Here is a 25975-nt window from a genome sequence, read left to right on the forward strand (position 1 = left end):
AATATATTTAAGAGACTTTTTTCTCTGAGGAATGGGACTGGGGTTAAAAAGATTTGAGCCAGAATGATTCTTATAAACTGTCAATCTGGTTCATCATTCCCCTGCTTAAAAAGACAATAATATTTTGTTGTTCTCAAGATAAATACAGTATGGCTTACCAAGCCCTTGTAACCTTTCTAGCCTTATCTCTTACCATTTATCCCTGATATTCTCAGTTCTGCTGCTGCTGCTGCTAAGTCGCTTCAGTCGTGTCCGACTCTGTGTGACCCCATAGATGGCAGCCCACCAGGCTCTGCCATCCCTGGGATTCTCCAGGCAAGAACACTGGAGTGGGTTGCCATTTCCTTCTCCAATGCATGAAAGTGAAAAGTGAAAGTGAAGTCGCTCAGTCGTGTCCGACTCTTAGCGACCCCATGGACTGCAGCCCACCAGACTTCCTTGAACCTATCGTACTCTCTCTTGCCTCCAGTCTTTGAATAAGAATTTCACTCTATCTGGAAAGCTATTTCTTTTCCTCTTTGTGGGATAGATTCCTAACTATTCTCAAGTTCCAGCTTAAACATCAGTTCCCTTGGGAAAGCTTTTCTTGATCCTGCTAAACAGAGTAAGAAGATATGGTGTTCTCATAAACTGTGTTTTCCTGACCTTAGCACTTAGAGCAGAAAGTCTGACACTTGTTTCCTTCTCCCACTTCTAACCATCTTCTCTCCTCACCCATGGTCAGAAATGAAATCTGGGGATTGGCTTGGTCATGACCAACTCATGAAACTAATGTGAGGACATTTTGTAAGGTGCTCCATGGAAAAAGGGAGGTACAGGAAAAAGGGAGGTACAGGCACTCAGCATAATAAGGTCAAGGTTATTATTTGATAAGAAATAGATTCACAGTAATGGTAATAGGAGGAGTAAAGTTGATTCGTTTACCAGAGAAGGAGGCTCTCAAAATGAAAATAATCTTCATGCTGATGAGTTGTATTTGAATTCAAATGCTTATGAGAAAACCAGCCAAAGCATGAAATGGGAATCTCACCATTGCTTCTCACTACATCCCCCCACCCCACCCCGAGCACCATGAGACCACCATCCGCCTTTGCCTTGACCTACCCGTGCATTCTTACCTGACTAGGGTCATTGACAGATACTAAAACTAGTGAAGTGAAGTCGCTCAGTCGTGTCTGACTCTGCGACCCCATGAGCTGTAGCCTACCAGGCTCCTCCCTCCATAGGATTCTCCAGGCAAGAGTACTGGAGTGGGTTGCCATTTCCTTCTCCAGGGGATCTTCCCGACGCAGGGATCAAACCCAGGTCTCCCGCATTCTAGACAGATGCTTTAACCTCTGAGCCACCAGGGAAGCATCAGAAAAAACTGAGGGGGAAGAATCATGAAATTCTGTAATGCCCAACACTGAGGAATTTTCAATATATAAGAAAGAACTTAGGGCTTCAATATTCAGAAGGGAGAGATGGCGTTTTAGATGGGGATAAGAGGTCTTGGACAAAAAGAGCTATTAAGGTTATATTCATTCATTCATTTACCAAATAGTTATTGAATGCCTACATTATACATCTAGTTCTCACAGCTCCTTGAACCAAGTTTCTTTGCATGCAGTTCAGAAGGCTTCATAGGCCCCAGGAATTTTTGAAATTCTAGGCAAAATTTTGAGAGTGTTTATTTTTCTAGCAAGACAGTCCACATATTCCATCAACATATCATAGAACTCTATCACTCTTTGTCTGTTATGGAAAGAATATACAAAATAAAGAATCCCAAGTTGTAGTCTCTGTTTTCAAGATATTTTCAATTTGGCAGATGAAGCAAGTATAAAGCCAGCTAAGGTAGAATATTATAATCAATAAATGAGGAGTAAATATAAAAAGTCTTATAATCAATGAAGAGAGAGATCATGTATGTTGGGGAGATTAGGAAAGATTTAGGGAAAAGGTGGGACTAAACCTGAGTAGAAATTATCTTAATTTAAACTGAATAGAAATTATCCAGGTAGACAGAAAAGAGACAGGCATTCCAAATAGATAAAATTATGCTAATAAGTCTCTAAAGTAAGGACAGTTATAGGATGTCCTAATTATGACAAATAGTCTAGTCTGGTTTAACACACGGTTAGCTCTTGGAGTGTTGTAGGGGTCAGAGTATAAAAGGTGGCTTATCTCTAGAATACGGAGAGACTTAAGACCAAGCTGAAGACCTCAGATGTTATCTCTCAGAAAATGCCAAGTTTTTAAAAAAGGGGGAGTGATGACAAACAGAAATCAGAATTTTAAAATTTTTGGTGATTTGAGTGCTTGCCATTGATGTCCTGAGGGTTCAGAAAATGATAACCTACTCAGAAATCTTCCCTGGTGGCTCAGACAGTAAAGTGTCTGCCTACAATGCCTACCATGCAGGAGACTCGGCTTCAATCCCTGGGTCAGGAAGATCTCCTGGAGAAGGAAATGGCAACCCACTCCAGTATTCTTGCCTGGAAAATCCCATGGATGGTGGAACCTGGTAGGCTACAGTCCATGAGGTCGCAAAGAGTCAGACACGACTGAGTCACTTCACTTCACTTCACTTCGCTCAGAAATCTACCTCTTGGGTTAGTTCCAGATTATTGCATGTGACTGTCAGCTCTTTTACTAACAAGTAAACAAGTGCTTATTACATATTACACAGATCACAATCTTTAGCAGATTACAGTCCCAGTACACTTGCTGAACAAACTCATAATTAATATGACTGAATGAAAACATTAGCAATGTGTAGTTAGTGCAAAAGATGGAGCACAGATGGCTTTATATTTAACTAATGGCCACTGACTTTTAGTTTGAGTGGAACCAAGTTCCAGGACTTTGTTTTCTCAGAAAAGAGTAGGATTAATTAAATGCATATGTAAATTTCATAAACGAGGGGACAATAATTTTGGGTAGTACTAGGGTCACAGAAAATGGGGGTAGGTTTAGAGTCTTCTCCCTCATTGAATAAACCTGGGATGATAAGAAGGTGCTCTGGAAGAATATGGGAAACAAATGAGAGATCAATTCTGACTGGATAGAAAGAAAAGACCTTTGATGCTGAAATTAGGGTCTAATGATCACCTTCATCAGTTATTTCTTTTCCTTGTTTTCTGTTAGCTAAATGTAGATGTTGGGATGAGGGATTATTTTGAGTTGCTTTGAGAGTTACAGCTGAATAAGCCAAATGTTAGAATAAAAGTAACTTTTTTAGTCCTGAGAATAACCTTGGTGGTGGCTATTTCAGTCTCGTAATTTGGAATATGAAACAGTGGAGGCCCAGACAACTTAAGTGGCTTGCAAGAGAACACATGGATAGTAAAGTGAAGACACAGACCGGAATGACTACTTCACCACTGTATGCATGTTGCTTAGGATGCCTGGCACATAGGAAATGCTCGCTAAATGTTTGTCCAGTTAATAACTGAGTGAACCCCAGGCTTCTGATTCCTTGTAGCAATCGTTCCACTGTACTGTATAAACTATGGGAGATTTAATTAAAAAAGAGTGTCTTTGAGCAAGCAGGACCTGGTTGTACCTGTACAATGTCAAAGGATAAAGATTATCACAATATAGGTAGATTTCCCTAGAAATATCATCTCACTTTCCATGGTATGTTCGTTTTCTAGGGCTGTTATCACAAAGTGCCAAAGACTGTTTGGCTTAACCAACAGAAATTTATTTTCTCAAAGTTATGGAGGCTAGAAGTAAAAAGTGAAGGTGTTAGTCGAGTTGATTTCTTCTGAGAGCCATAAGGGAAGGATCTGTTCCTTGCTTCTATCCTTGGCTTGTAGACAGCTATCTTCTCCCTGTGTCTATACATCATTTTCCCTTTGTCTGTGTCCATTTTCCCCCTTCTTATAAGGACACTCAATATTCATATTGGATTAAGGCCCCACCTATTGACCTCATTTTAATTTGATTACCATTTGAATACTATATATCCAAATATGGTTAGATTCTAAGGCACTGAAGCTTAGGACTTCATCATTCGAAACTTTGGTGGGGGGACATAATTCATAAAACACGGAGACCAACTTTTCCATCACACAGCATAATAAACCCTCAACCCCATTTTCCAGCATCAGCCAAGGTGATGTTAATAGAGCTCCCAGTTTATAGTTCAGTTCAGTTCAGTCACTCAGTCGTGTCCGACTCTTTGCGACCCCATGAATCGCAGCATGCCAGGCCTCCCTGTCCATCACCAACTCCTGGAGTTCACTCAGACTTGCGTCCATCGAGTCCGTGATGCCATCCAGCCATCTCATCCTCGGTCGTCCCCTTCTTCTCCTGCCTCCAATCCCTCCCAGCATCAAAGTCTTTTCCAGTAAGTCAACTCTTCACATGAGGTGGCCAAAGTACTGGAGTTGCAGCTTTAGCATCATTCCTTCCATAGAAATCCCAGGGCTGATCTCCTTCAGAACGGACTGGTTGGATCTCCTTGCAGTCCAAGAGACTCTCAAGAGTCTTCTCCAACACCACAGTTCAAAAGCATCAATTCTTCGGCACTCAGCCTTCTTCATAGTCCAACTCTCACATCCATACATGACCATTGGAAAAACCATAGCCTTGACTAGACGGATCTTAGTCGGCAAAGTAATGTCTCTGCTTTTGACTATGCTATCTAGGTTGGTCATAACTTTTCTTCCAAGGAGTAAGAGTCTTTTAATTTCATGGCTGCAATCACCATCTGCAGTGATTTTGGAGCCCCCAAAAGTAAAGTCTGACACTGTTTCCACTGTTTCTCCATCTATTTCCCATGGAGTGATGGGATTGGATACCATGATCTTCGTTTTCTGAATGCTGAGCTTTAAGCCAACTTTTTCACTCTCCTCTTTTACTTTCATTAAGAGGCTTTTTAGTTCCTCTTCACTTTCTGCCATAAGGGTGGTGTCATCTGCATATCTGAGGTTATTGATATTTCTCTCAGCAACCTTGATTCCAGCTTGTGTTTCTTCCAGTCCAGCGTTACTCATGATGTACTCTGCATAGAAGTTAAATAAGCAGGGTGACAATAAAAGCCTTGACATACTCCTTTTCCTATTTGGAACCAGTCTGTTGTTCCATGTCCAGTTCTAACTGTTGCTTCCTGGCCTGCATACAGATTTCTCAAGAGGCAGGTTAGGTGGTCTGGTATTCCCATCTCTCTCAGAATTTTCCACAGTTTATTGTGATCCACACAGTCAAAGGCTTTGGCATAGTCAAGAAAGCAGAAATAGATGTTTTTCTGGAACTCTCTTGCTTTTTCTATGATCCAACAGATGTTGGCAATTTGATCTCTGGTTCCTCTGCCTTTTCTAAAACCAGCTTAACATCAGGAAGTTCATGGATCACATATTGCTGAACCTAGCTTGTAGAATTTTGAGCATTACTTTACTAGCATGTGAGATGAGTGCAATTTTGCAGTAGTTTGAGCATTCTTTGGCATTGCCTTTCTTTGGGATTGGAATGAAAACGGACCTTTTCCAGTCCTGTGGCCACTGCTGAGTTTTCCAAATTTGCTGGCATGTTGAGTGCAGCACTTTCACAGCATCAGCTTTCAGGATTTGAAATAGCTCAACTGGAATTCCATCACCTCCACTAGCTTTGTTCGTAGTGATGCTTTCTAAGGCCCACTTGACTTCACATTCCAAGATGTCTGGTTTTAGATGAGTGATCACACCATCGTGATTACCCGGGTCGTGAAGATCCTTTTTATACAGTTCTTCTGTGTATTCTTGCCATCTCTTCTTAATATCTTCTGCTTCTGTTAGGTCCATACCATTTTTGGCCTTTATTGTGCCCATCTTTGCATGAAACGTTCCCTTGGTATCTCTAATTTTCTTGAAGAGATCTCTAGTCTTTCCCATTCTGTTCTCTTCCTCTTTTACTTTGCATTGATTGCTGGAGAAGGCTTTCTTATCTCTTCTTGCTATTCTTTGGAACTCTGTATTCAGATGCTTATATCTTTCCTTTTCTCCTTGGCTTTTCGCTTCTCTTCTTTTCACAGCTATTTGTAAGGCCTCCCCAGACAGCCATTTTGCTTTTTTCATTTCTTTTCCATGGGGATGGTCTTGATCCCTGTCTCCTGTACAATGTCACGAACCTCATTCCATAGTTCATCAGGCACTCTATCTATCAGATCTAGTCCCTTAAATCTATTTCTCACTTCCACTGTATAATCATAAGGGATTTGATTTAGGTCATACTTGAATGGTCTAGCGGTTTTCCCTGCTTTCTTCAATTTAAGTCTGAATTTGGCAATAAGGAGTTCACGATCTGAGCCACAGTCAGCTCCTGATCTTGTTTTTGTTGACTGTATAGAGCTTCTCCATCTTTGGCTGCAAAGAATATAATCAATCTGATTTCGGTGTTGACCATCTGGTGATGTCCATGTGTAGAGTCTTCTCTTGTGTTGTTGGAAGAGGGTGTTTGCTATGACCAGTGCATTATCTTGGCAAAACTCTATTAGTCTTTGCCCTGCTTCATTCTGTATTCCAAGGCCAAATTGCCTGTTACTCCAGGTGTTTCTTGACCTCCTACTTTTGCATTCCAGTCCCCTATAATGAAAAAGACATCTTTTTTGGGGTGTTAGTTCTAAAAGATCTTGTAGGTCTTCATAGAACCGTTCAACTTCAGCTTCTTCAGCGTTACTGTTTGGGCCATAGACTTGGATTACTGTGATATTGAATGGTTTGCCTTGGAAATGAACAGAGATCATTCTGTCATTTTTGAGATTGCATCCAAGTACTGCATTTCAGACTCTTCTGTTGACCATGATGGCTACTCCATTTCTTCTGAGGGATTCCTGCCCGCAGTAGTAGATATAATGGTCATCTGAGTTAGATTCACCCATTCCAGTCCATTTTAGTTTGCTGATTCCTAGAATGTCAACGTTCACTCTTGCCATCTCCTGTTTGACCACTTCCAATTTGCCTTGATTCATGGACCTGACATTCCAGGTTCCTATGCAATATTGCTTTTTACAGCATTGGACCTTACTTCTATCACCAGTCACATCCACAGCTGGTATTGTTTTTGCTTTGGCTCCATCCCTTTATTCTTTCTGGATTTACTTCTCCAGTGACCTCCAGTAGCATACTGGGCACCTACTGACCTGGGGAGTTCCTCTTTCAGTATCCTATCATTTTGCCTTTTCATACTGTTCATGGGGTTCTCAAGGCAAGAATACTGAAGTAGTTTGCCGTTCCCTTCTCCAGTGGACCACATTCTGTCCTCTCCACCATGACCCGCCTGTCTTGGGTTGCCCCGCGGGCATGGCTTAGTTTCATTGAGTTAGACAAGGCTGTGGTGGCTGCCTGGGCGCAGGAGGGCGTAGAGGAGTCATCCCACGCTGAAGGTCAGGAAGGGCAGCAGGAGGAGATACCCCTTATCCAAGGTAAGGAGCAGGGGCTGTGCTTTGCTGGAGCAGCCATCAAGAGATACCCCACGCCCAAAGTAAGAGAAACCCAAGTAAAATGGTAGGTGTTGCAAGAGGGCATCAGAGGGCAGACACACTGAAACCATACTCACAGAAATCTACTCAATCTAATCACACTAGGACCATAGTTTGTAGTTAATAAGAGTCAGTTCTTAGGCAGGTTGATAAGTCCGGAGTCCCCGAGGAGGAGAAAGGGGTCTAGGGCCTCAAAGCGGAGATAGGGGTCTGGAATTCTCAAGGAGGAGGAAAGGACAAACATCTTTTTTTCTCTACATTCCTTAGTCCTAGTCACATAAAATTTTTTTTTTTTCCCTTTAAGCCAGGAACTGAAGATTACACAACAAACAACTCAGTTTAAACTCCGTACTAAGGATTATGTAAAAACAATGTATCCTGCTTGAGGACAGTTTCTCCTTCCTGAAAACCTTCTGGCTAATCCTGTTATCTTAAAATGTAAATTATGGGAGTGGGTCTAGTAAGATTTTTACAACCTTGAGATATTCTTTTGATTTATTATAATAACTAGTTAAAAAGTATATAACTCTCTTAGTTAACACTAGTGAGGGGGACATTCTCCATCCCCCTTTTGATGTCTGTGTCAGAAGCTTCCTCTGTCCCTTTTTATACTTTGATAAAACTTTGCTATACAAAAGCTCTTGAGTGATCAAGCCTGGTCCCTGGTCCCGAAGTTAAATCTTCTTCGGAGTTCAGGAATCTGAAGCTGTTCACCTTAAGCTATCAGTTAAGCAGCCAATTTCCCAAAAGCCTCAAGGTTCTTCCCATGCATGGTCATTATCCTGGTGGAGCAGGAGGGTTGCCTCCCAGCATGATCTCCTGTCAGCATGCTAAAATAAGAGCCATAGGGCATAGGCTGGCTGATTTTTTTTTTAAAGTACATGCTATTATAATTGTGAAACAATACTTTCTTCTTTGGAAATTGGCTCTTTCCTCATCTTGTGAAGTGCTGCAAGAAGTGTGAAGGACTTTAATTATTTTTATCATGGTTATTATGTTGAACTGTCACTTAGAAGCATCCTGGGGTTGGGATTTATAAGGAGGCTCTGGAATGAGTGTCTACTGAGAGGACCCTGGGGAAAGCCAGTGAGGCTCTCTCCAGGGTTTCTGTGAAGATTCTTAGTAAGTAAAAGCATACACTTAAGAAGAAAGTACTTTTGTATTTAGAAATCATTTGAAAGAGATGGCTCTCCAAGATAGTACCAGGGGATTCCCAAGATTTGTCTTTAGTGGGGATCTGCTATTTGTGTTAAAGTGAGAGAGAAGCTCTTGCTCCTTGAAAAAAGTGCCACCTTACTCTATCAGAATGATACTGAGGAGCCATAGGCTTAGCTTTCTTGTCTCCACCATTGACCAAAATGTTGCGTCTACCTTAGAAAATCTTCTCAACCATGACCCTCAAAATTAGAAATGGTACTTCTTGGATTTATTCCTAGTTACCAAGGTGTGACTATTAAGTATAGATTCCAGCAGGTGGAACAGGGGTGTTTGGATCTTTAGATGGTAGTCTGATGCTTTTGGCCTGATTATTAGTAAGCACCTTCTGACTAAGTCACCTCATGGATTGTGTTGCTTAAATCAAGAGGTCATTTAATTTTTGTATTGCCGAGCTGAAGTTTCAGGCCATTTTCTTCCGTTGGCTCATCAGACGTCAGAGACCAAGAAGCTGCTGTGTTCTTAGAAGGAAATATTAACAAATACTGGAAGTACTATTATTTGTCATGAGCAGTGTGTCACCACCAGAAAGTGTTACTAAAAGGTATGTGAGATATGGCTGCTTGCTGCTTAAAAGCCAATAAATAGGCCAGGTTTGTAGAAAGCAAAGTTTGCTCTTTTTCAGATTCTGGCAACTGGCGGTGGGGGTGGTGGACATCTGTCCAAAGGCCGACTGCCCCCACTGGCAACCAATGGGGCAAGAGCTTTTATAGACAGAAGTGAAGGGTGAGGGGAGTATACGCAGAACAGCACAGTCATCTCTGACAGTCATCTTCAAATTGGCATTGATGGTCTGACCAGCATCATGCTGGTTGTTTTAGATATAGTTATCTTCAATTCCAGGATCCATTTGTTTCCATTTCTTTGAGGCCAGTTGTCAGAATTGTGGCACCTTATGTCATGGCTAAAGTCTGGTCATCATGTAGTTAACCTCTCTACCTGGTGGGGATTTTGGTATCTATAATACAGCTCACAGGATATGGCTCAGAACATTATCTAAAACTCTTGAGAAGGAATTAAAGGTCTTTGACTATGCTTCAGTTCAGTCACTCAGTCGTGTCTGACTCTTTGTGACCCCATGGACTGTAGCACACCAGGCTTCCCTGTCCATCACCAATTCCCGGAGGTTACTCAAACTTATGTTCATCAAGTGAACGATGCCATCCAACCATCTCATCCTCTGTCGTACCCTTTTCCTCCCGCCTTCAGTCTTTCCCTGCATTAGGGTCTTTTCCAATGAGTCAGTTCTTCGCATCAAATGGCCAAAGTATGGAAGCTTCGGCTTCAGCATCAGTCATTCCTATGAATATTCAGGACTGATTTCCTTTAGGATGGACTGGTTAGATCTCCCTGCAGTTCAAGCGACTCTCAAGAGTCTTCTTCAACACCAGAGTTGCTGCTGCTGCTGCTAAGTCACTTCAGTCGTATCTGACTCTGTGTGATCCCATAGACGGCAGCCCACCAGGCTCCCCCATCCCTGGGATTCTCCAGGCAAGAACACTGTAGTGGGTTGCCATTTCCTTCTCGAATGCATGAAAGTGAAAAGTCAAAGTGAAGTCGCTCAGTCATGTCCGACTCTTAGCTACTCCATAGACTGCAGCCTACCATGCGCCTCCGTCCATGGGATTTTCCAGGCAAGAGTACTGGAGTGGGGTGCCATTGCCTTCTCCACACCAGAGTTAAAAAGCATTAATTCTTCAGCACTCAGCTTTATTTTTAGTCCAACTCTCAGATCCATACATGACTACTGGAAAAACCATAGCTTTGACTAGATGGACCTTTGTTGGCAAAGTAATGTCTCTGCTTTTGAATATGCTGTCTAGGTTGTTCATAGCTTTTCTTCCAAGGAGCAAGCATCTTTTGATTTCATGGCTTCAGTCACCATCTGCAGTGGTTTTGGAGCCCAAGAAAAGAAAGTCTCTTACTGTTTCCATTGTTTCCTCATCTATCTGCCAGAAGTGATGGAACCAGATGCCATGATCTTAGTTTTCTGAATGTTGAGCTTTAAGCCAGCTTTTTCACTCTCCTATTTCACTTTCATCAAGAGGCTCTTTCATTCCTCTTCACTTTCTGCCATAAGGGTGGTGTCATTTGCATATCTGAGATTACTGATATTTCTCCCAGCAACCTTGATTACAGCTTGTGCTTCCTCCAGCCCAGCATTTCTCATGATGTACTCTGCATCAAGTTAAATAAACAGGGTGACAATACACAGCCTTGACACACTCCTTTCTGGATTTGGAACCAGTCTGTTGTTCTATGTCCAGTTCTAACTGTTGCTTCTTGACCTCCATATAGATTTCTCAGAAGGCAGGTCAGGTGGTCTGGTATTCCCATCTTTTTAAGAATTTTCCACAGTTTGTTGTGATCCACACAGTCAAAGGCTTTGGCATAGTCAACGAAGCAGAAGTAGATGTTTTTCTGGAACTCTCTTGCTTTTTCTATGATTCAATGGATGTTGGCAATTTGATCTCTGGTTCCTCTGCCTTTTCTAAATCCAGCTTGAACATGTGGAAGTTCTTGGTTCAACTCAGCAGTGGCCACAGGCCTGGAAAAGGTCAGTTTTCATTCCAGTCCCAAAGGCAATGCCAAAGAATGCTCGAACTACCGCACAATTGCACTCATCTCACATGCTAGTAAAGTAGTGCTCAAAATTCTCCAAGCCAGGCTTCAACAATGCATGAACCTGAACTTCCAGATGTTCAAGCTGGTTTTGGAAAAGGCAAAGGAACCAGAGATCAAATTGCCAACATCCGCCTGGATCATCGAAAAAGCAAGAGAGTTCCAGAAAAACATCTACTTCTGCTTTATTGACTATGCCAAAGCCTTTGACTGTGTGGATCACAATAAACTGTGGAAAATTCTGAAAGAGATGGGACTACCAGACCACCTAACCTGTCTCTTGAGAAATCTGTATGCAGGTCAGGAAGCAACAGTTAGAACTGGACATGGAACAACAGACTGGTTCCAAATAGGAAAAGGAGTACGTCAAGTATTGCCACCCTGCTTATTTAACTTCTATGCAGAGTACATCATGAGAAGTGCTGGGCTGGAAGAAGCACAGGCTGGAATCAAGATTGGTGGGAGAAATATCAGTAACCTCAGATATGCAGATGACACCACCCTTACTGCTGAAAGTGAAGAGGAACTAAAAAGCCTCTTGATGAAAGTGAAGGAGGAGAGCAAAAATGTTGGCTTAAAGTTTAACGTTCAGAAAACTAAGATCATGGCATCTGGTCCCATCACTTCATGGGAAATAGATGGGGAAACTGTGGAAACAGTGTCAGACTTTGTTTTTCTGGGCTCCAAAATCACTGCAGATGGTGATTGCAGCCATGAAATTAAAAGATGCTTACTCCTTGGAAGAAAAGTTATGACCAACCTATATAGCATATTCAAAAGCAGAGACATTACTTTGCTAACAAAAGTCCGTCTAGTCAAGGCTATGGTTTTTCCAGTGGTCATGTATGGATGTGAGAGTTGGACTGTGAAGAAAGCTGAGCGCCAAAGAATCGATGCTTTTGAACTGTGGTGTTGTAAAAGACTCTTGAGAGTCCCTTTGACTGCAAGAAGATCCAACCAGTCTATCCTAAAGGAGATCAGTCCTGGGTGTTCATTGGAAGGACTGATGCTGAAGCTGAAATTCCAATACTTTGGCCACTTCGTGTGAAGAGTTGACTCATTGGAAAAGACCCTAATGCTAGGAAGGATTGGGGGCAGGACGAGAAGGGAACAACAGAGGATGAGATGGCTGGATGGCATCACCAACTCGATGGACATGGGTTTGGGTGGACTCCGGGAGTTGCTGATGGACAGGGAGGCCTGGCATGCTGCGATTCATGGGGTTGCAGAGTCGGAGATGACTGAGTGACTGAACTGAATTGAAGCTTGGCTTGGAGGATTTTGAGCATTAACTTTGCTGTCATGTGAGATGAGTGCAATTGTGTGGTAGTCTGAACATTCTTTGGCATTGCCTTTCTTTGGCTTGGAATGAAAACTGACCTAATGATTACCTTATTATTATCTGGTCTCCTTTGACTGTTGTCCTTTGTTTCTATGTGTTCTCATTTCTCTGATTAAACTTCTTTGACCAAAGTTTTACACAGGCAAAAGGCAGGGCATGTTCCATTTCAAAAGAACAAAGACAGCTGCAGAGTCAAGAATAAAAATACTTGGAAAAAGAATCCTAACTTGAGCATGGAAATAATATAGCATTCACTCTAATAGAGAAAAAAGTGATTGTGGAGAATAGTTTTTTTTTTCTTTTTCACTATTAGACATCAATAATAGTAACCAAATACCCTTAAATGACTGGAAAGTTATGTCAGTTCCCAGACCATTAAATCTTGAGTTATGGTTTGATGCACAGTTAAAACAGACAAAAATAATTGCCAAAATATTTATTATTAATTTTTTACACAGTCCAATTATTTTAACATGTCTCCAAGGTAGTATCAGTAGGGCTCAAAGGATTGTGGGCTGACAGGGCTTGTCAAAGGTCCTCTAGGGACTTGCCCTTCTGGCCACAAAACTTCCCTTTTCCCCACCCCCAAATGCTCTGTGATCTCTTGTTGGCTCTAGAGCAAGACAGATGTTTACAGGATCCTGAGCAGGTCCCTTCTCAGCTAAAATTAACAAAGGCAGTAATATTCTCAAGCTCATCCAAGACTGGGGGAAAGGAACTGAATGCTACAGACTACAGCAGACATGGTTTTAAAGTTTGAACTCTGGAGTTGTTTGAGAAACGCCTTGCTTTTTGCTCCATGATATTTTAAGTATTTATGGAATTAAATGGAAAAGAAATCTAATTCCAAGTCTTAAAGATATTTCTTCCAATTATGGGCTGAATTCAGAGACTTTTTCTGGAGAAGCCATTCTTCCTGCACTATTCAGGGGTTCTTGGAAAAATTCGGTCCCCTTGCAGAATCTGTGCTAATTATGCCACAAAAAGTGGGAGGCTATTTGGAGATAAATATTAACATAATTTAGGCCCAGGAAGAAATATCAACTTGAACATAAAAAATATCTGAGCTCTCTATAAGATGGGTCAACAATAAAAAAGCTGACCCATTCTTTTGAATCTCAAATGGACACAATATTTTTGTTACTTCTGAAAGCAATGAACGTGTTTCCCAAACAAAATTCCTTAAACAAATTAAATGGCTTTTATGTTTTTTAAAAATGCACACCAAATCTGCACCAAAGAGCAAAGACATCCTAAAGAACTATTTAAGGAAGAATAAAAGGCAGAAGTACAAAGCACATGAAAAAGTATAGATTAAGATTTTGTAAAAAAGAGTTATTCTAACACCAGAGTTTCCCCACAACCAGAGTCATTTGGTACTCAGTGATTCTCATTTTCCTTTGCTCGAAGCTTCGGCAGATGTCGGGATTTGGCAGCATCTCTTAAGGGCGGTACTGAGACCTCTGCTCTTGGATGTACTCGTAGAGCGGACTGGAGCGCACTGGGGCACTGGCAAACTGCCGCTTGCCAGCCTCCAGGACCTGCCGGCGGCCCTTGTCTTCCTCCCACACTTGGCGGCGGCTCTGCTGCACGTCGCGCTCTTGGCGACGCTTCTGCTCCTCCTGCTGCTGGCGGCGGAGCTGTTCTTCTTCCCGGAATTTCCTCTCCCGCTCCTGGCGGCGTCTCTGCTCTTCTTGCCTCAATTCTTGTTCCTGACGACGCCTCTTCTCCTCCCTAGCAAACTGCTCCTCCGCCCGGTACTGCTGGTCTAGCTGCTGCCGGCGCCTCAGCTCTTCCTGCTCCTCGCGGTGCAGCTGCTCTTCCTGCTCGAGGAACTTCCTGTCCTGCTCCTGGACGCGGCGCTTTTCTTCCTCTCGCTCGCGCTGGAGGCTCTGCTCTTCCTCGAGGAATTTCCTGTCTCTCTGCCTCTGACGTCGCTGTTCTTCCTCTTGCTCGGCGCGCCTCAGCTGTTCCTCCTGGGAGAAGACCTCCTCAAGCTCCTGACGGCGCAGCTGCTGTTCCTCCCTTTCTCGCAGGAGGTGTTCTTTCTCATGGAACTTCCTGTCGCGCTCCTGGCGGCGGAGCTGTTCTTCGCTTTCTTTCAGGAGCTGTTCCTCCTCACGGAACTTTCTGTCGCGTTCCTGGCGAAGTTGTGGCTCGCGCTCCTGGCGGCGCAGCTGTTCTTCCCTTTCCTGCAGGAGCTGTTCCTCCTCACGGAACTTTCTGTCGCGTTCCTGGCGGCGCAGCTGTTCTTCCCTTTCCTGCAGGAGCTGTTCTTCCTCATGGAACTTTCTGTCGCGTTCCTGGCGAAGTTGTGGCTCGCGCTCCTGGCGGCGCAGCTCTTCTCTTTCTTGCAGAAGCTGTTCCTCCTCACGGAACTTTCTGTCGCGCTCCTGGCGGCGCAGCTGTTCTTCCCTTTCTCTCAGGAGCTGTTCCTCCTCACGGAACTTTCTGTCGCGCTCCTGGCGGCGCAGCTGTTCTTCCCTTTCCTGCAGGAGCTGTTCCTCCTCACGGAACTTTCTGTCGCGTTCCTGGCGAAGTTGTGGCTCGCGCTCCTGGCGGCGCAGCTGTTCTTCCCTTTCCTGCAGGAGCTGTTCCTCCTCACGGAACTTTCTGTCGCGTTCCTGGCGGCGCAGCTGTTCTTCCCTTTCCTGCAGGAGCTGTTCTTCCTCATGGAACTTTCTGTCGCGTTCCTGGCGAAGTTGTGGCTCGCGCTCCTGGCGGCGCAGCTCTTCTCTTTCTTGCAGAAGCTGTTCCTCCTCACGGAACTTTCTGTCGCGCTCCTGGCGGCGCAGCTGTTCTTCCCTTTCTCTCAGGAGCTGTTCCTCCTCATGGAACTTTCTTTCGCGCTTCTGGCGAAGCTGCGGCTCGCCCTCCTGGAGGCGCAGCTGTTCTTCCCTTTCTCGCAGGAGCTGTTCTTCGCGGAATTTTCTATTTCGTTCTTGGCGTAGCTGTTGCTCGCGTTCCAGGAGGCGCAGCTGCTGTTCCTCTTCGCGGAACTTTCTGTCGCGTTCCTGGCGGCGCAGCTGTTCTTCCCTTTCCTGCAGGAGCTGCTCTTCCTCACGGAATTTTCTGTCTCGTTCCTGGCGGCTCAGTTCTTCTTCGCGGAATTTTCTATCTCGCTCCTGGCGTAGCTGTTGCTCGCGTTCAAGGCGGCGCAGCTGCTGTTCCTCTTCCCGGAACTTTCTGTCTTCTTCCAGATAGCGTATTTTCTCCTCTCTTTGCCCTTTCAGCAGCTGTTCTTCCTCTCGGAATTTCCTGTCTCGCCTTTCGGTTTCCTTCTGCTGCTCTCGCTCCAGCAGTTGTTCAGCTGGGAATTGGCTGTCACGCTTTTGCCGGCTCCTCCACTCTTGCTCGCGTTCTCTTTTCTCTTCTTGTTCATCCTGCAGGGGGCGCCGATCCTGCTGGAATTGACTTTCTCGCACCCAGGAATCATCCAGTTGCCGGCTCTTTTCTTTGTTCTCTCGGTGTTTGGAGTAAACCCTGCTATTACGAACTTCGTTTTGGTGCTGATCCTCATCCCGGAATTGCCTCTTCCTGTCCAGGCGCTGCAGCTCCTCCTCCTCTAGCTGTCTCTCGAGCTCCTGGCGCCTCCTCTTCTCACATTCCTCTCTCTGCAGCTGCTGCTCCTTTCTGTGCAGTCGCTCTTCCTCCCGCAGCAGCTCCTCTTCCCGATATTGTCTTTCCCGCTCTTGGCGCCTCTTCTCTCTCTGCAGCTGCTCCTCTTCCCGCTGCAGCTCCACCTTCTCTAGATACTGTCTCTTCTCGCGATCCTCTCTCAGCAGCTGCTTCTCTCTCTGCAATCGGTCTTCCTCCTGCTGCAGCTCCTCCTCGAGATACTTCCTCTCGCGCACCTGGCGCCTCTTCTCGCGGTCCTCTCTCTGCAGCTGCTCCTTCTCTCTCTGCAGTCGCTCTTCCTGCCGCTGCAGCTCCTCCTTCTCGAGATACTGCCTCTCACGCTCCTGGCGCCTTTTCTCTCGTTCCTGTCTCTGCAACTGCTCCTCTTCCTGCAGCTCCACTTTCTCTAGATACTGCCTCTCGCGCTCCTGGCGCCTCTTCTCGCGTTCCTGTCTCTGCAGCTGCTCCTTCTGTCTCTGCAGTCGCTCTTCCTGCCGCTGCAGCTCCTCCTTCTCGAGATACTGCCTCTCGCGCTCCTGGCGCCTCTTCTCGCGTTCCTCCCTCAGCAGCTGCTCCTCTTCCTGCAGTCGCTCTTCCTGCCGCTGCAGCTCCTTCTCGAGGTACTGCCTCTCGCGCTCCTGGCGCCTCTTCTCGCGTTCCTGTCTCTGCAGCTGCTCCTCCTCCCGCAGCTCCACTTTCTCTAGGTATTGCTTCTCACGCTCCTGGCGCCTCCTCTTCTCGCGTTCCTCTCTCTGCAGCTGCTCCTCCTCCCGCAGCTCCACTTTCTCTAGGTATTGCTTCTCACGCTCCTGGCGCCTCCTCTTCTCGCGTTCCTCTCTCTGCAGCTGCTCCTCCTCCTGCAGCTCCACTTTCTCTAGATATTGCTTCTCGCGCTCCTGGCGCCTCTTCTCGCGTTCCTGTCTCTGCAGCTGCTCCTCCTCCCGCAGCTCCACTTTCTCTAGGTATTGCTTCTCACGCTCCTGGCGCCTCCTCTTCTCGCGTTCCTCTCTCTGCAGCTGCTCCTCCTCCCGCTGTAGTCGCTCTTCCTCTCTCTGCAGCTCCACTTCCCGATACTGCCTTTCTCGTTCCTGGCGCCTCTTCTCCCGCTGCAGCTGCTCCTCTTTAAGCCGCAGCTGCTCTTCCTCCCTCACCTGCTCCCGTTGAGCTGGCTTGGCGTACAGTGTGTAGCGGCGTCTCTGGCTTTCCTCCTCTAGTTGCCACCTCCAGTTTTGGTCGTAGCGTTGCTCTTGCTTGAGTCGTTGCCTCTCCTGGTCTTCTTGAAGGCTCTGCACCTCCTCGCGGATCTGCTGCTCCTGCTGTCTCTCAGGCAGCTCCTGCTCCTGGCGGCGGCTCTGCTGCTCTTGCCTGTGGGGCCTGGAGTAGACTTTGCGCTGACGGGCGTCGGCCTCGCTTTCTAGCTGCCACTGACAGCTCGAGGTGCGGCTCTCGCCTCGCTCACTGATCTCTTCCTGCGTCGCCTCCTCCTGCTCTCGCCTTAGCTGCTGCTCCCGTCTTTCCTGCTCCTTGCGCCGCAGCTCCTGCTCCCTCCTCTCCTGCTCCAAGAGCCGCTCCTCGAGCCCGCGCTTCTGCTTTTGCAGTTGCTGCTCTTCCTCCAGACGCTCCCTCTGGAGCTCCTGAGTCTCCCGCCTTTGGAGCTGCACTTCTTCCTGGCGCTCGCGCAGCTCTCCTCTTTGCCGCTGTTGCTGTTCCACCTGGAGGCGCTGTCGCTCCCGTTGCTCCTGCCTCTCGAACCCTTGCTCTCGGTTCAGAAGCTCCTCCGGCTCCCGACCCTTGGGCCTTTGCTGCAGCTCTTCCTCCTCACCATACTCTTCTTGTTCTCGCCTTTGCAGCCTCTGCTCACGTCTTACTTGCTTCTCCCTCAGCTCCTCTTCCTCAGCGAGCTCCTCCAGTTCCTGCCTCTTCAGCCTGCGTTCTTCTAGTTGTCTGTCCTGGGGCTCGAATCTCCTTTGGTCTTCCCTCCTGCGATCTTGTAACGGGTTTCCCTTTCCCTCACACTTGGCTTCTTTCTCATTTAGCCCCGAGGCCTGGCCGAGAGCGTAATAACAAGCTGCAGCCACTTTGAAAACGATCGCGAGGAATTCATGGAAATCTATTAGCCCGTCGCGGTCGCGATCTTGAAGTTCCAGGACCAGGTCTACAGTTTCTGGGTCGTGTGGTTTCTGAAAAAGAAATCAAAACTTTTACAATGTGCTATTTACAGGTAGTAAACTTCCACACACACACTGTATATTTTATAATATGTTGGTACTCAAAAGACATTAAGAACAATTAGAGAAACAGTTGTATGGAGTCTTGTCCGCATGTAAAACGTGAACAACCTAATTTTAAAGCATACATTCGTTGGAAATTTTTGCATCTTATAATTTAATGCTGATCAAAAGAACACAAATTATAGCTGGGTAAATAAGAATGAATTCATCCTCAAGAGAGAAAGCAGTGGAAATTTATGAAGATTTGCAGCAGCCATTTCTGTCTGAAATAGCCAGTATGCTGATTTGACTTTTATCCCATGTTTGAAAACAGAACAAAACATTTGCAGAAATGCCATTTTACTAGAGAAGAGCCTGATTAAATAATTATGTAACTAATTAATTACCTTCAGGCTCAGACATGAATGGGGAATATGGTGTAGAACTGTCATGGCAATAAATGAATATAAAGTCACCATTCCTTGCTCTGGTCTCTCCTGAGAAGAAATTTCATAGCTCTAAATCAGTAGAGAAATTTCCTTTTCTTGTTATTTCTTACCCGAAGGATTTCTCCAAATTCCCTCTCAAGGAGATTCTTCAGGTCTTTCTTGCTTAGTGTTGTCCCATCACAATCATGTAAGGCATATTGATTGAAAATTTTAGTGATATTAAAGATGCTTCTCAGAAGTGGAGACATTTTTTTCTTCCTTCAAGTTCCAGTAAACCTAGAACAATAAAATTGGATTCAGAGTCAAACTCTGTTGCTGATCTTGGGGAGGCTTTCTCCACAGTTTCAGGCAGATCCCTAAGTAATTTGACTTTACCAAAGTATTTTCAACTGGGACTTTCAAAGCATTTTATCTTTGAATATGGCTCAGTTGGTAAAGAGTCTGCCTGCAACACAGGAGACCCTGGTTCTATCCCTGGGTGGGGAAGATCCCCTGGAGAAGGAAATGGCAACCCATTCCACTACTCTCGCCTGGAGAATTACATGGAAAAGGAGCCGGGCAGGCTACAGTCCATGGGATCACAAGGCTTCGGACACAACTAACTGACGTTCACTTTCATGTAGTGCTTATAAAAAGGAAGAGATCCTGAAAATTTTCAAGCCAGGGATGCATCTCAGGCTATCCTGTAGTTAGTTTTTGATTTTCTACCCAGTTTGTATTATCCATATCCTTTCTCTTTCTTCCTATTCCCTAGTGTTTTTCAAATCATACAGTGAATATTGTAGATATTTAGATTTGATAGGTTACTACTCATAAGAATTTTCCTCTAAAATTGAGCAAAGAGGATAGGTGAAAACCAAAAAGTGAAGGATCTTAAAATGGATAAAGTGAAGTCGCTCAGTCATGTCTGACTCTTTGCAACCCCATGAACTGTAGCCTACCAGGCTCCTCAGTCCATGGAATTTTCCAGGCAAGAGTACTGGAGTGGGTTGCCATTTCCTTCTCCAGGGGATCTTCCCAACCCAGGGATCGAACCCTGGTCTCTCGCACTGCAGGCAGACATTTTACCATCTGAGCCACCAGGGAAGCCTGCAAATTGCCTGTTTAAAGGGCTTGTGTCTCCATGCAGTGCTGTCTAAAATGGATAAGTAAACCTAATTGTAGCAGCAAAACATCTGGTGGTAACTGGAACAATAAAATGGCATGTGGGTTATTTCCTAACTGTATATAGTCCTTTAGAAATCTAGAAGTATAATTCATAAGTCACCAGCTCTTAAGTACTACTTCCTAGTCAAAGGTGGTATTGTAATATTTATATATATCAATTCAGAAAACAAAGTTCATGTTATTAGCCTTAATTCTTATGTATTACAAGTATTCAATCATTGTAAGTTTCTGTTAGGTACTTTCTGACTGGCTGCCAGATTTGGTGAGTCAGACTGAACCTGGAAAGCTGGCTTCTTTAGTTGCTTCTCAACTTCAATACCTCAGGTGCCATAACCACATGAACATAGTCCATATTGGGTAGAAGCAATAAATAAAAGAGAACTGAGGGCTGGCAAACTTTTTTTAGGAAGATGAGCCACATCAGTCATATATGACCATCCTCCAACCCCTGACATCCGAACAAACTTATAGAGTTAAGTGCTCTATAGAGAGATGACATGGAGTTAGTAGGAATTAGGTATATCTGTTGGAGAAGGCAACAGCAACCCACTCCAGTACTCTTGCCTGGAAAATCCCATGGATGGAGGAGCCTGGTAGGCTGCAGTCCATGGGGTCGCTAAGAGTCAGGCATGACTGAGCGACTTCACTTTCACTTTTCACTTTCATGCATTAGAGAAGGAAATGGCAACCCACTCCAGTGTTCTTGCCTGGAGAATCCCAGGGATGGCAGAGCCTGGTGGGCTGCCGTCTATGGGGTCACACAGAGTCGGACACAACCGAAGTGACTTAGCAGCAGCAGCAGCAGGTATATCTGTAAGATACTGATGCCATCTGTCACATAGACCCTCCTTAACCACTGCCCCCCAACATCTACAACAGCTGGAAAATGAAGAATCATACGGAAGAACATGATCCCACCGAATGGGACTTACCCACTTCACCAGAGGAAGAGGTCAAGTGCTCGCTGACACTGCTGGCAGGTGTACTGAACAGCTGGGAGCTGGGCCTTTTATAGAGGTTTTAATTGTGCCCTGAAGAGCAACTTAGAAAGGAGACACCCACTCTGTGGGATGGCCTGATTCATTCCTAAACAAGCCCAGCTCCACCTCTGTCTCCACGAATGACTTGTTTATCTTGCTGTTTGCTCACGTAGCTCTTTGGCACGAGGTTCACAGACCTTTCCTCTTGACAGAGTACTGGCTCCACCTAACATGAAAGGATAGAATATTTGGCAGAATCTCTAATTTTTCTTAACTGTTAAAATTAAATAAAGAAATTCATGTTCAGAATCTTAGTTAATTGCAATTTCATTACAAAGTAGTGACCTGTAAACCATTTACTTTATAAAAGATATAAATTCTAGGCTGAGGTTAAACAAAAATTTTGGCATAAACTAATGAGACCCAGATGATTTCTTTCCGGGATATGACAGTCCATGGGACTGCCTGAGGCCATTCTAGGTCAACAAGAGTTTTTAAGGAACTAGTTTTAATTTCTTCTCTAAAAATGCTGGTGGGAAAACATTTGCATCTATATTCTTTGGTCTTATGATTTTCCTACAGATTGGAGATCATGTCCTTAATAAATAATTTTGAAGGGTACTTAAAAATATGTTTTCATCAAATTGTTCATAAGAGAACTTGAAATCTGTGAAATTTTATTATTAGTGATATTCTATCTAAATGAAATTTGCTCATTTCTGTTCTCATTAGCATACTGATGCCCCTGGAGGAAAAGAGCTGGTGTAATGCATTATTGCAGATATAATCATCTTGTTCAGCCCCAGTTACTGATGATTATGACACCTAAACACTTGAGTCTGGTTCTCGTGGAAGCACATTAAGGTAATCAGTCATTCTGACCCATTATGTCTGTCAGGGCTTTCTCAACTCTGGCGATTATTTGCACATATCAGCATTATTTTATTGTAAGAACCTGAATTTTATCCCTGGTTGATTCTCACCCTTACATTTCAGCCAGTATGAAACTTTGGTTTGTAATAGGTTCATGGAGACTGTTAAATGATTCAGTGGTTTTTGGCATTTCTCTCTCTTCCTTTGTCCAACAGAGGCAAGTATAGGTTTTCTGAATTTTGATGAGATTTTGTAGGATCCTCCAATGGAATATGAAGATTTGGGACCTAAGTCCTGATGGCTGTATTTTAATGTTCAAGTTGGTCTGAATGATAGTGATCTTGAATTCCATTCGTCCCTTCCCTTGTTGCTATCCTGGAAGCGGGGTGAGGAGGAAAGTGCAGTTGATTGGCAATGGGAAGACAATTGTAAGCCTGGCTCAATTCTTCATCCTTAAGGACATCAGCTTCAATGTCTGTGATCTAAGGGTTCTCTTAGAACTGTCACCATTTCTTGGACTCAGCAAACTTGATGTAGCAGCTCCTTAGTGAAGAATGAAGATATCTCTTTTTGACTTCTATTTAGGGTTTTATAGAGTTCTCTTTGGAGAAGGCAGTGGCACCTCACTCCAGTACTCTTGCCTGGGAAATCCCATTGGCAGAGGAGCCTGGTAGGCTGCAGTCCATGGGGCCACTAAGAGTCGGACACAACTGAGCCACTTCACTTTCACTTTTCACTTTCATGCATTGGAGAAGGAAATGGCAACCCACTCCAGTGTTCTTGCCTGGAGAATCCCAGGGACAGAGGAGCCTGGTGGGCTTCTGTCTATGGGGTTGCAGAGTCGGGCACGACTGACGCGACTTAGCAGCAGCAGCAGCAGCAGCAGCAGCAGCAGCAGCAGCAGCAGAGTTCTCTTAATCTTTGAATTCTAAGATGGAATCATCATGACCACTATATACACTGTAACCACAAACCATCACAGAACCTCTATATCTCACAGAGGGTAATAGCCGTTTTTATAGGTGTCTTTCAAGTAATTCCCTTGACAAACCTTGCCTTATGTCTGATTCTGTTTTTATCTGCCTGTGTGATCTGTTACAGGACCTCAGCCCAGGTGGTGGGATGCATTTGTATGATTTCATTACACTCCTATAGTCAATACACTCAAAAAAGGACTGGACATTTATTAGGTTCTAAGAGAATAAAGGGGAAATATTTATCATCTAGTGGATCTTCCCTATAGCTCAGACGGTAAAGAATCTGCTTGCAATGCAAGAGACCCGGGTTTGATCCATGGGTCAGGAAGATCCTCTGGAGAAGGGAATGGCAATCCACTTCAGTATTCTTGCCTGGAGAATCCCATAAGCAGAGGAGCCTGGTGGGTTATCATCTGTGGGGTTGCAAAAAGTTGGACATGACTGAGCAACTCACACATCAATCATCTAAAATAGTTGAACAAGCAGAAACAAATATAGAAGCAAACCCAAAGGGAAGATGCTTCTGAACATCCTTGAGAAGGTTGCTGCAATTGCATTCACAGTAACAGAAAAAACCCTTCACCATTCTGTATGACTCTAAACCTTAAATTCAGTGGTGGCTCTCTTCAGTTCAGTTCAGTTGCTCAATCATGTCCGACTCCTTGCGACCCCATGGACCATAGCTCGCCAGGCTCCTCTGTCCATGGGATTCTCCAGGAAAGCATACTGGAGTGGATTGCCATTCCCTTCTCAGTTCAGTGGCTCTCTTACCCAGTTTGTTTTAAGTCAGTACAATGTGAGAGAAAATATTAAAAAACCTGAACACCTAAGAGAACACCTAAGAGAACTAGCCTCTCTTCCTTGCTGTTCTCAGTCCATTATCAGAAACACTGTTCCGTTCAGTTCAGTTGCTCAGTCGTGTCTGACTGTTTGTGACCCCATGAACTGCAGCACGCCAGGCCTCTCTGTCCATCACCAACTCCCGGAGTTCACTCAGACTCAGGTCCATCGAGTCAGTGATGCCATCCAGCCATCTCATCCTCTGTCGTCCCCTTCTCCTCCTGCCCCCAATCCCTCCCAGCATCAGCGTCTTTTCCAATGAGTCAACTCTTTGCATGAGGTGGCCAAAGTACTGGAGTTTCAGCTTCAGCATCATTCCCTCCAAAGAATCCCAGGGTTGATCTCCTTCAAAATGGAGTGGTTGGATCTCCTTGCAGTCCAAGGGACTCTCAAGAGTCTTCTCCAACACCACAGTTCAAAAGCATTAATTCTTCAGTGCTCAGCTTTCTTCACAGTCCAACTCTCACACCCATACATGACCACTGGAAAAACCATAGCCTTGTCTAGACAAACCTTTGTTGGCAAAGTAATGTCTCTGATTTTCAATATGCTATCTAGGTTGGTCATAACTTTTCTTCCAAGGACTAAGCGTCTTTTAATTTCATGGCTGCGGTCACCATCTGCAGTGATTTTGGAGCCCCCAAAAATAAAGTCAGACACTGTTTCCACTGTAAGCAGGTTCAAATGCTAAACTTTAAAATTAGATTTGATATTCTCCTAATGAAATGATCCTCATTGTTATATAATGTTCTTGTATTTAAGAGTATCATTAGTTTACAATATTATTTTAAAAGGACCTCCTGACATAATGCTTAGATAGGAAATTATTTTCTTTGCTTTCTCGTTCCTTAAAATGTTGGTAAATGTCAGAGAATGTAGAAAATTATCAATTCCTAACTTATTCATTCATTTTATTTTTGAAGACCAACTTGGAATCCTTGAAATGTGGCAATGTCACTCATTGTGGTTCATTAAAAAATGTTTTTTTTTTTTTAAATCACCTGAAGATCTCTATATTCTTTGTAGGCAAAAAGTTTCTTTATATTTATTTTATAGACTGGAGACTGAGAGTTCAGAGAATGTCACCGACTGGCCCAAGAATGATCCAAGTGCCTGCGCTCAGTTCTGCAAAAATGTTCCTCTTTATCAAGGGTTAATGATGGTAAGTTCAGAGCACAGCTGCAGTGTTGTACTGTTTCTTGGCTTTGAGATTTGAACTCTTTAAGAGGAATTGAAAAGAGATTATAAACTTTATATCATTCAGATGCTTTATAATTATTAGATCAATCATGAAGCCTCATCTGTGCTAAAATCTTTGGGTGTGGAGCTCTGTTGGAGTAACAGAGAACTGAGATGGTCTTAGGTTTTTCCAGAGATAGAGACCACAGAACCCATTTTCTCTACCCAGAAAAAGTAGATAATATATTTGACATTCTGTGGCATTCTAGCAGAACCTGGGTCTGTCTTGGCCTTATTGGAAAAACCACCAAAATGAAAATTTAGGTAAAACAGTGAAAATTCTACTGTCATCCTCAGTCTAATGGGCTTCTCCAAAACCCAGTGTGAGCCATGATGTGGATTCTGGGAAAATATCTAAGTAGGATAATTTTAGATGGCTTTAAAGAAAGTAAGTTTCATTGGTAAGTTCTCTAAACATTTCTTCAGTGAAGACATTTTTTAAAAAAATTGTATGTTAAACCTTTCAAATTTTCCTGTTGTTTCTTTTTATTCAATGACCTATCCCCTGGAACCCTACCTCTGCCAGTCCAAAACCTAACATATTTTCCCTGAGGCCCCACACAAGTTCCATCTACTCCCAAAACCTTGCTTGACCTTTATACATAATGATCTTACAATTGAAATTTTTTTCCAGAGCATGCTTTAGTTCAGTTCAGTTGCTAAGTCGTGTCCGACTGTTTGTGACCCCATGAATCGCAGCACACCAGGCCTCCCTGTCCATCACCAACTCCTGGAGTTCACTCAGATTCACGTCCATCGAGTCAGTGATGCCATCCAGCCATCTCATCCTCGGTCGTCCCCTTCTTCTCCTGCCCCCAATCCCTCCCAGCATCAGAGTCTTTTCCAATGAGTCAACTCTTCGCATGAGGTGGCCAAAGTACTGGAGTTTCAGCTTTAGCATCATTCCTTCCAAAGAAATCCCAGGGCTGATCTCCTTCAGAATGGACTGGTTGGATCTCCTTGCAGTCCAAGGGACTCTCAAGAGTCTTCTCCAATACC

The 25975-nt window shown here is 44.3% G+C and overlaps 1 protein-coding gene across 10 annotated transcripts; it reads right to left on the bottom strand.

Moving 5' to 3' along the window:
- TCHH (trichohyalin) lies at positions 13045-21017 on the bottom strand. 10 transcript variants are annotated; one of them, XM_018046115.1, is made up of 5 exons: positions 21000-21016; positions 19011-19176; positions 15017-18421; positions 14927-14950; positions 13045-14857 (listed from the first exon to the last, which is right to left on the bottom strand). In XM_018046115.1, the coding sequence occupies exons 2-5, from the start codon at positions 19146-19148 to the stop codon at positions 14066-14068; spliced, it is 4359 nt and encodes a 1452-aa protein (XP_017901604.1). In that variant the 5' UTR covers positions 19149-19176; positions 21000-21016; the 3' UTR covers positions 13045-14065. The 10 variants fall into 10 exon arrangements, with proteins under 10 accessions (XP_017901604.1, XP_017901606.1, XP_017901605.1 ...); XM_018046117.1 differs by having other exon boundaries at positions 15086-18421; positions 21000-21015; XM_018046116.1 differs by having other exon boundaries at positions 13045-17098; positions 17270-18421; positions 21000-21017.

Source organism: Capra hircus, chromosome 3, assembly GCF_001704415.2.
Source record: "Capra hircus breed San Clemente chromosome 3, ASM170441v1, whole genome shotgun sequence".
NCBI lineage: Eukaryota > Metazoa > Chordata > Mammalia > Artiodactyla > Bovidae > Capra > Capra hircus.

What these genes read in the sequence shown, in the direction of transcription:
- TCHH (XM_018046108.1), bottom strand. Translation starts at nt 19,148, where the DNA reads ATGTCTCCACTTCTGAGAAGCATCTTTAATATCACTAAAATTTTCAAT. An exon ending in AATTTGGAGAAATCCTTCGG is followed by an intron (nt 18,422 to 19,010) that starts GTAAGAAATAAC and finishes TTTCTTTTTCAG; the next exon opens with AAACCACACGACCCAGAAAC.